At 40.8% G+C, this 10,043-nt stretch overlaps 2 protein-coding genes across 2 annotated transcripts in view; one reads left to right on the plus strand and one right to left on the minus strand.

Moving 5' to 3' along the window:
• Positions 1-64: 64 nt before the first annotated feature.
• rcbtb1 (regulator of chromosome condensation (RCC1) and BTB (POZ) domain containing protein 1) lies at positions 65-6,195 on the minus strand. The gene is made up of 13 exons (XM_025009040.2): positions 6,084-6,195; positions 4,981-5,287; positions 4,752-4,902; positions 4,392-4,558; positions 3,785-3,943; positions 3,584-3,691; positions 3,305-3,447; positions 2,999-3,062; positions 2,735-2,861; positions 2,476-2,602; positions 2,188-2,339; positions 1,956-2,086; positions 65-1,700 (listed from the first exon to the last, which is right to left on the minus strand). The coding sequence occupies exons 2-13, from the start codon at positions 5,104-5,106 to the stop codon at positions 1,560-1,562; spliced, it is 1,596 nt and encodes a 531-aa protein (XP_024864808.1). The 5' UTR covers positions 5,107-5,287; positions 6,084-6,195; the 3' UTR covers positions 65-1,559.
• A 350-nt stretch (positions 6,196-6,545) lies between these two features.
• LOC108244162 (fibroblast growth factor 14) overlaps positions 6,546-10,043 on the plus strand; it is a 63,308-nt gene continuing 59,810 nt past the window's right edge. The window contains exons 1-2 of the mRNA XM_025009048.2: positions 6,546-6,641; positions 7,046-7,100. Of these exons, the coding sequence (XP_024864816.1) occupies positions 6,639-6,641; positions 7,046-7,100 (58 nt within the window). The 5' untranslated portion in view covers positions 6,546-6,638. The remainder of the gene's footprint in view (positions 6,642-7,045; positions 7,101-10,043) is intronic.

Below are 10,043 nucleotides of genomic sequence, written 5' to 3' on the forward strand. Positions count from 1 at the left end.
CTTTCTTTACAGACACAGAATCAAAATGATCTATATATAAAATAAAATAATAAAGAGCAGCAAATTCAAATCTTAAAACCTTAGCATTTATTGTGAAAATAAGTATACTGTTTGAAAACAAAAATGCATGTAGATGAACACAAACTTTTTAAAAGCATAAAAATACATTGCTCTCCTAATACAATTAGGAAGACCTTTATATCATTCGGTTCATTTAGAAATAAAACAAGAAAACAACCTGCATGTCATTTTACTTGAGCAGGGACCCACTTTCAGTGCATTTTTAAATTGTTCTCCAACCTAAATGACCATGGGCTTCGATCACAAACAGAGGCTCAAACTTAAACCTAACAAAAGCAAAAGCTGCTCGTTCAGCATTCAAGGGGCCGAGAAAAGGAAACCTTGGAGAAAAACAGAAACTTATCTGACCAGCCAGGCTGCAAGCTGACTTTGTCAAAAATAAAAAATAATCCCCCCCCCACCCCCTTTCTGCTGAAAGCAAAACAAAGGGTTTCCAAGAAGTCTTTGGTCATTGTGAGTCACTGTAAGTAAAACAGATCCAAAAGCTGAAGCTTGTAGTTTTAATCTTGTTTCTTTTCACAGAATCTGCAATGAAACATACAGAAAATGCAAAATATTATGAAGGATTTAAGGACTTGTTTTCTTTGGATTTGCACAGATAATTACAACTAATATAATGTGACAGCAAACAAAAAAAACCATTAATAATAATAATTTATATTTGGACCTCTAACCTTCATAAAATACCACAGTTTACAAATATCTACACTTGCAAAAAGAGGAAACAAACAAAATTGGTAATAATGATGTAACAGTGCCCAAAATGTTGACTCATGTTATTTGGAAAGACTGCAGTGTAACATTCTTTAAATCAACTCTGTAGTCTGGTCTTTCACATCTCTATCCTAACAGCCGGATTGTTAGTTTTACTACAAGCAGATTTATTTAAGTGCCAGAGATCTAAAAGCTGTCTGGAGGAAATATGCAAAAAGAAACAGATTTCTGTGCTAAAAGAAGTTTGTCAAACTTACAAATCGGCTAAGACTCCAACTAAGTGACACCAAATGGCCCCGAGAATAATGTGGATCAGTGAATTAAATTTCAGAGCCAAGACAAAGGTTTTAAACTCACAAACTGCCTTTCGGATAAAACAAATATCCAAAAAAAAAAAAAAAAAAAAAGAAAAAAAAAAAGATGCAACACAGAGATGAGTTTCAGTGCCGTGGGCACTCATCTGCACTGCGCAGTGAAGTAAGAGGAAAGAGGAATGTCAAAACTGGCCAAGAGAAACAAAATATTTAAATGTTCATCGTGTCTCTTCAGAGTGACTTCGCAGGAACGAGGGACCAAAGTGCTGAATTCAAACCCACAGATAAAAAGCTCGAACTTCGGTTCAAAATGAAAGTGCAACACGTAAGGAGCCTCATATTTATATATATATATATATATATATATATATATATATATAAAACATGTCAATAGAGGGCTGCATCCACTTGGTGAGAACATTCTGTTGCTTTAAAAAAAAAAGGAATAACTCAGTTCTTGAAGGCTCCACAGCGGCTGGCTCTGCTGATAAACTCCTTCAGCATAACTCCGTCGACCTGCCAGAAAGCTGCGGTCTGGGTCACCTGAGTCAGATGGTTTACGCAAAACCTGAAGCAGAACTCCTCAAGATCCTGCAAATTAAAAATAAATAAAATAACAGAATGATATAAAGCAGATGCAGTTCGCTGTATGAACACTAGATGTCACTATAATCCTGTGCTTCACCAGCTGCTCGGTCACTAGATCATTTCTTTAAGCAATCATTGCTGCATGCATGAGTTGCAGCTGAAATGAGTTAAAAGCTACTTTTGGCTCCTGTGACAAATTTGAAAAAAACAGGCAAAGACGGAGTTACTGTTAAATATTAAATGTCTTAAGGCGAGCACCTCTGCGTCGTAACGGATGGCCGCAGACAGCAGGGTGAAAGCATTTTCTACGGTGATTCCCCTCTTGATGATCTGTTGACACAGACGCTTCAGGCGGTTTTCACAGTAAGACGTGGCCAGATCCAACAAGCCTGCAGCCAACAAGTAAACAACCAAACAAACAAATAAGAGCACCAATCGGAAACAGATTCCTCCAAAAGCAGAGGGGTTGGAGAAATGCGAGCGGTCTCACCAATGGCGTCTTCAGGCGGCAGGTTGACGGTGTCAGTGTAGAGAAACTGCAGGAAGGATCTGTAGACGGGGTACGAGAACTGGCCGATCTCGATCACATCCTGCTGATCCTCTGTCCACTGGGAGCGAAACATCGAGCGAAAGTGCTCGCACCTGTTCGCGTGGAAAACAAAAAAAACATGAAGTCACACTCTACGTAAGGTACGTTTTCTTTGGTTTTTTGTGCCGCCTATAAAAGCAACGCTCGAGTTACGCTTACACAAACACTTAAAGCGAAACAAAGACCCACCTAATCTTCAGCACAGCTTTGTGAACATGGATGCATTTGCCATCAACGCTGAACTTCAAATCAGCCGTTTCTGGACTGTCAAACTCCTTCCTGAGCGCCTCGGAAACTGTCATGAAGTCATCGTGCTCTGGGAAAAAACACAAAACAAAAAAAAACAACAATATACAGTTAAATACTCATCTTTCTCCTTCTTAGGCAAAAAAGCAATAAAATCAGTATCACTGTAAATATCTCTGCAGGTTCTTTGCTTTCTTCTCACCCATAGACATGAGCCGCCACATCACAGACGGGGTAGCGAAGCAGGCGAAGACGTCGTCGGTGTTGGTGAAGTGCGTTAGGTGGGGCAGGGCGACGGGCTGGCCCCGACACTGACCCCACATGTACACCTGAGAAATTAACATTTTGACCGACAATTCAGAACAGAAACAGCTTAGTGATCCACTCTTTAAAAACTCCACCGTGACCAAAAAAAAAAAAAAAAAAGAATCCTTAAAAACGAGAAAAAGTCTGAGTGCGTGTGTACCTTTCCGCTTTGCGTCTTGGCTGCTGAAGTGTGTGTGGAGTGGCAGGCTGCAGCTTCTACAACCCTGCAGAAGGAGAGCTGTGTTAATGTTGTTCTTTTTTTTCCTCCAAGATCGTACAGAAACCCATCGTAAATTTAATCTCTTCTATAGCAGCGTTTGGCTTATAATCAATGTTTATGGCTTACGAGTAAAGGAGGAAGATAAATAGCAGAAACAAAGAGAGGAAGCAGGAAGGCTAAAACTTAACAGGATGGAGGACAAACCCTGCCTGTCACTAAATACAAAGCCTTTTCTCTCCGCTCTACCTCTCCTTGTCGGCCATGACGTGCACGGGACTGAGGTGGTTGATTTTGTTGCCGGTTCCCAGTTGGCCGTAGGTATTCGCGCCCCAGGCATACAGCAGCCCTTCGTCTGTTAGCGCCAGGCAGTGTCCGTAACCCGCGACGACCTGGAAAACAGAGGATTTAGGAGCCAACTGCAAAAACACGGCAAACGTTAAATAATAACATTACGATCAGTAAGAAACGCGTCAGGTTGTTCCAGGTTGTTTTTTTTTTTTTTGGGTGGGGTGGGGGGTGTCTCACCTGTTGAATGCACAGTCCTTGCAGAGCAGCAAGGCGGCAAGGAGCCAGCTGATTTCCATTATTCCCGATACCCAGCTGCCCATTTCCGTTGTAGCCCCAGCCGTAAACCTAAAAAAAAATAAAGGTATGAAACAATCCGTTTTTGCATGAGAAACACAGGTTTCTGACATGGGTCAGTAAGATTAAAAGGGGCATCTTTACCTCTCCATTGTCAACCAGAGCGATGGAGGAGGTCTGCCCGCATGTGACGCCCACTGCTGTCTTCCCCTGCAGGCAGCCCGTGACTTTCCTGGGGTACGGCTGGTTGGCTGTGGAGCCTGAGCCCACCTGGCCACAGTTGTTATACCCCCACGCAAAAACCTGCCAGGATGATGGAGAAGGAATCATTTTTACACTTGTCATACGTTAGCATAATGCACAGCTTTTGTTTGGACAGCCTTAAAGGAAAACACACTTCTTTTTTTTTTTCCCAAGTTCCTTTAGTCAAATTATTGTGCATCCTTATTATTAGTCGGACTATTTAATTATTTGTAGGCTTATACTATTAAGACAACAAAAATATCAGACAAATATAGGATTAAATGCATGAGAAATAATTAAGAGACCCAATCAGTCTCAATTATAGGATTGGAAATGCTTCAAATTAGGTCTTTTATTAGCAGTTAAAAACCTCTCTAAAATTATTTGCTTAACTATTTTCCTGGTAGTTCATGCTTTCAAAGAGAGAGAAAAAATAAAACAAAACAAACAAACATTAATGTAGTTTCAAAAACCGTGAATAAAATGCAAAACTCAAGAAAACGCTTACATCTCCCTCGTGAGTGAGAGCTAGAGAGTGATGCGAGCCACATGCCACCTGGGTCACTTTGACGTTCTGCAGATTGGAGGTGATCGACACTGGGGAGAGACCAGAGTTGGTCGAGCCGTTCCCCAGCTGGCTGTAACCGTTGTGGCCCCAGGCGAACAGATGACCGTCTGCGAGAAGACGGCAGAGAGTCTGAACAGTTTGTCTTCCATTAGAAGTTATATGACAGGCTGGTTATTTAGATGAGAACAGTAATTAAAAAAGGGAAACACAACCAGCCAAAGCTCATCTGGGTGTTTGTTTGAGCTTTGTTTTTATTTACATTTTACACAACCTTCAATACAGCGCGGAGGAATAACCTGCCTTCAGTAGCCAAAAGGACATGGGGTCCACTGCCATAGCTGAGGCTGACCACCTTTTTTTTTCTCAGGAAGTCCAGTTTCTTCGGCACAATAGTGCTCACGCTGTCTCCTGTTCCAAGGCAGCCACTGCAGTTCAAGCCAAATGCAAACACCTGACAAATAACATTACACACATTAACACATGGAAATGAATGATGACTTCGCAGGCATATTAAACACAAGCAGCTCACCTCATTGGCATGAGTAACATAAATGGCTTCGTTAGCCGATGTTCCGAAGACACAGGCCTGCTGGACTGCAGCTTGTTCCTCACCGTTTAGCACCATGAGCAGGGGCCATTTGCTGACATCTACCATGGCTCCTGCAAAGCCCTGCTGTTCTTGATGGCGGCAAGGAGGAGGAGGAGGAGGAATCGGAGTCAGGGATGATGGGGAAGAGGAGGACGACACCGGATGGTGAGGGGAAGGGAGGAAGTTAGGAGGAGGGGGTGAAGCTGGTGGAGGCGAGGAGCAAGGATCAGAACCATCCCGGCCGACACTTTAAATGAGACATAAGAACGTGTGAATTTTCAGTGTGAATTTTTTTTTTTCTTGCTTTCTTGGGAAAATCTGACCAAAAATAACACTTGGATAAATACTTGTATGTCTGCAACAAGCAATGTAGTTTATAACCTATTTAAAATAAACATAAAATTATCCTAAACAAATGAAAAAAAAATTAAAAAGCAGCATTCCCTAAGGGATGACAAGTAGTCAAAACAGCACAAGCAATATCTCCATAAATAAATGCATGCATCATGTGCTGACTGAGTTTAAAATAGGTCTTTAATACCAAAAACTCGTCGTTTTATGTAAAACCGAATAGTTTAAAATGTCTCCGCCAAAAAGAATTGCAGGATTTGTTTGATGTCCTGGATAAGACGAGTAGGTAATTCTTAAATTTTCTTTAATTGTTAATTTTTTTTATGGACTTTAGCGAGGTGTTCTCTTCACATGAACACATGAGCATTATCATCGACCCAAAACTGCGTCATTTATAATAAAGGCTCTCCTTCTAACTTAAAGTTAAATGTTTGTGCATTTTAGTCTTTTTTGTAAGGCACTACGTGAAGGTTCAGGCAAAAATAAATAAATAAATAAATAAACTGAAACTTGCTAGTAGCTAAGTTAAGCGGTTTCATTCTTTCTTCCTACCCACAGCATCGGTCCATAACAAAGAATCAACTGTGAACAGACATACAGACAACAAAACAATGTAAACACAATATAAACATCAATTTAACAAACAGACGAAAGTCACTTATATAATTTCTAAAACTGCACTATTTAATTACCTGAACCAATTCGATTACCCGGTGATAATAAACAAAGCTGCCTGACATCAAACTGCGCACGCGCCAAACTGAACGGGTCTTCTTCTTCTTCGCGTCCTTCAAATTGCAGCCGACTTCGTAGCCAGATTAACGCATTACTGCCCCCTGTGGTCACATTTAAAAACATGTGTAAATAGAGTTCTATGAATGAATGAGTGAATTAAAATGATTGCTTTTGAAAAGTTTATTTCTCCTGGAACGGTTTTTCACTTTGCCTCAGTATTTAATAAGCTCAAGATCAGGGAAAGTAGCAGAACTTTTGAGTAGTATTTGTTTATTTTTATGTACATACTTTCATTGTTTTAACCAAATGCAGATTTTCTTTTTTTTGAACGAATACTGTAAAATTAAAAATACTGTAAAAAAAAGAAAGAAAAGCGCTTTTTTTTGGCATCTTGATGGTGGGCGGAGCTTGTAGGGAAACATGTCAACTCAACCATTACTAAAAAGTCCAACCTGTTCACCTCCCAACCTCCACATCAAGCCGAATATTCTCTCAAAATAAATGCCACAAATATGGTAATTTTTTATAGTGTCTAAGCTTTTCCCGCATTAGCATTTAGCTAACTTTACCGACGTTAAACTAGTGTTTTGCTTCGAAACATTTGTAAGCTAACGGTAGCTTACAGGCTAACGTTAGCTTGCAAGCTACTGTTAGCTGTTTCCTTTTTAATTAGACATGTTGTGCTCATGCTGTGCCTGGTCAAAACTAAAAAATTAGCTTGTAAAATTAAACCGAAATTGTGTTAAAAATGCCCACTTTGCTAATTGTTCGTTTAGCATCAAACCTTCACTCCTGCACACTGAAGCAAATGGAGGCAGCTGAAGTAATGCTACTTTAAAGCCTAAAGAAAATCAATAAAATTAGATTTGTTTTAATAACTCAAAGAACTCCAATAACCTTTATTTTTATCTATTCACAGAATCTACATGAGGAAGAGAAGAGGAGATATTCTTTGCTCTTTTTGCCAATTAATAGTAAGTGGAAACTTACTTATAAGTTAGTTTTTAGAAAACTCAGACTGTTAAAAGGCTTGTTATATAATACTAAGCAGTATAGTACAGATGGTGATTGTTTGTGACAACAAATAATATTTTGTGTTACTTGCCCAAAGCACTGGTGAAAATAATATGATTTATTTTATTCTATATATATGGCAAACTTTGTGTTAATATGAGCAAAATATTATAGGGATTGTTATTAAGCTTATGTTTATTGAAGCACATACTCGCATAACCTGGGAAAAACAACTATCTTAGACTGTCCCACGACAGCAGGACAGTGGTGAGGTGTGCTGTAGGAGGGACAGATAGCTTCAATGTGGAGGTGGGAGTGCATCAAGGATCGGCTCTGAGCCCCTTCTTGTTTGCTCTGGTGATGGACAGACTAACAAATGAGGTCAGGCAGGAATCCCTGTGGACTATGATGTTTGTAGAGGACATCATGATCTGTGGTGAGAACAGGGGACAGGTGGAAGAGAACTTGAAGAGGTGGAGGTATGAAAGTCAGCTGTAGGGAGACAGAGTACCTGTGTGTGAATGAGGGGTGGAACAGTGAGGCTACAAGGAGGTCAGAGGTCACAGAGGTGCAGGACTTCAAGGACTTAGGGTCGACTGTCCAGGAGGACAGGGAGTGTGGTAAAGAGGTGAAGAAGAGAGTCCAGGCAGGATGGAATGGCTAGAGAAAAGTTTCAGGAGTGATTTGTGACAAAAGGGTGGCAGCAAAGGTCAAAGGAAAAGTTTACAAGACAGTGGTGAGAGCAGCTATGTTGTTTGGTTTGGAGACAAAAAGACAGGAGACAGAACAGGAAGTGGCAGAGCTGAAGATGTTGCGGTTCTCCTTGGGAGGGACGAGGATGGACAGGATTAGGAATGAGGTCATCAGAGGTACAGCACAAGTTGAACGGCTGGGAGATAAAGTTAGAGAGGCCAGACTGAGATGGTTTGGACATGTGCAGAGGAGGGACAGTGGGTATATTGGAAGAAGGATGTTAGAGATGCAGCTGCCAGGAAAAAGACAAAGAGGAGATGTATGGATGCTGTTAGAGAGGACATAGAAGTAGTTGGGCAGAGGACACAGAGGACAGATGGAGGAGGATGACTCTCTGTGGAGAGACCCCTGGAAAGGGAACAGCTGAAAGAAGAAGAAGAAGATTTTTTTTAAACAGCTGCAGCAGCCACAAGTGCCCTATATATTTGTAGTTGTCCTCGATGACCAGCAGGTGGAGCACTGCCACACAGATTAAAGCTTATTTCTTTGCTAAGCAGAGGTATAGCAGAAGTACTGGATGTGATCCCTGCAGAGCGTTTTACTGCAGACTGGGTTGTATTCTCTTTGTGTTGGATAAGTTTTTACATAAAAAAAATGGGGCCAGTTTAAGCTTTTGATTTAATAATCTTCAACTCTGCTGGAGCTTCAACTGTCTAATTCTGGAAAGTTAGACTTTTCCAGAATAAAGGGAAGTTTTTAAATTGCAATAAATCCGAGTAAAGATGAAGCTTATTAAAAAATAAAACTGGATAACGTTTTTTTTTCACCGACACCGAGTTTCAATCAGTTGTTGGCATTCATATAATGTTCTCTGGTTGAAGGCCAAGTTTTGGTTTTTCTCTCCAAGCCAACAGATCAATATATCAGCAGCTTCTGTGCAAAGCTGCTTTTGCAACAGAGGCCTTCGGCCCACAGATCTGCCTCTCAGCGGAGAAACGCTATCACTTCGGAGGATTATAAATTTTGTTTTACGGTCTAAATGTTTTGCAAATACTGCTGAGAACCCTGATAGTGCCGCACGATTCTCCGCTCTGAATATTTGTTGTTTAAATTACATTTTGCCCTGAATTTAGTCTGCTAGGTGTCAGTCATCCTGATGTATGGACGCCTATAAATGTAACAGTAACTTGGGTGGACAGGAGACTGTCAGGACTATTTTTGGACTCATTTTCCTGCTTTGTTGCACATGAGGTTTGTTCTAGAAAGTTTTATGCTTTGTAATTAGTCATTTAAAAAAAAAACACATCCTGCTCAGGCTGGTGACTGTCCCAAAAAAAATGAAACAAATGACCCTATTAGCTTGTTATACACACTTGATTGTTGTGGGTCAGCTCCTCAGGAGGAGAACGCAGGTCTTGAACTCAAAGGGGCCGTACTCTTGGCAATCATTTTTCGGCAGCTCTTTTGTTTGTGCCCCCCTTCTGCTTTTACACTCTTTCAAACCAGCGTCACTCAAGAGTGTGCATCGTGAATGACTCTCAGCTACTACCACACCCAGTTTTAGCTCGATGTCTGTAAAACTGGCTGAGTTTAGCCATTTTTGTGTGGGCTATTGTTTATCGGCTGTGGCGGCCATCTTGAACTGGACTGACTCCAAAGGTTAAGCAGTTGCAGATCTTTCTACAAATATTTCCAGAAACATTATTATAAAAACTCAACTGTCTCTGTAGTGATATCTAATAACAAACAGTTATTACGTGCAGTAACCTGAGTCGAGATTACCAAAATTAAGGGAACCAGGTTTCCTCTAAGTGTTTATTTTAGCCAGAATTTAGCAACAGTGCAAACAAAAGAAGTATTTTTGTCGATGGAAGTCATCAGAGGGGCCTGCTTTAGGCTTACAGGTTCATAAGTCCTCTGATTTAAGGGAAATGAAACAAATAATGGAAGGTTTAGATGATCTCTCTGTGCAGAATGATGACATGTAGTGTAGTTTGCTGCTCATCAGTGGGTTTGTCGGTGTGTGTGAGTGTGAGTTGGAGCAGCATGTGTGGAGTCAGCACTCTTGGACTGCTCTGGCTCCAAATCGGACCAGACCACTTGTGGTGTTCCCATGGAAGAGGTGCAACAGGTGGACAGACTGGGCAGCCAGCTTTCTGTTTTTTTTGTTTGTTTGTTCGTTTATTTTCTTTTTTTTGGGGGGGGGGGGG

Source organism: Kryptolebias marmoratus, linkage group LG23 (genome assembly GCF_001649575.2).
Source record: "Kryptolebias marmoratus isolate JLee-2015 linkage group LG23, ASM164957v2, whole genome shotgun sequence".
NCBI classification, from domain to species: domain Eukaryota; kingdom Metazoa; phylum Chordata; class Actinopteri; order Cyprinodontiformes; family Rivulidae; genus Kryptolebias; species Kryptolebias marmoratus.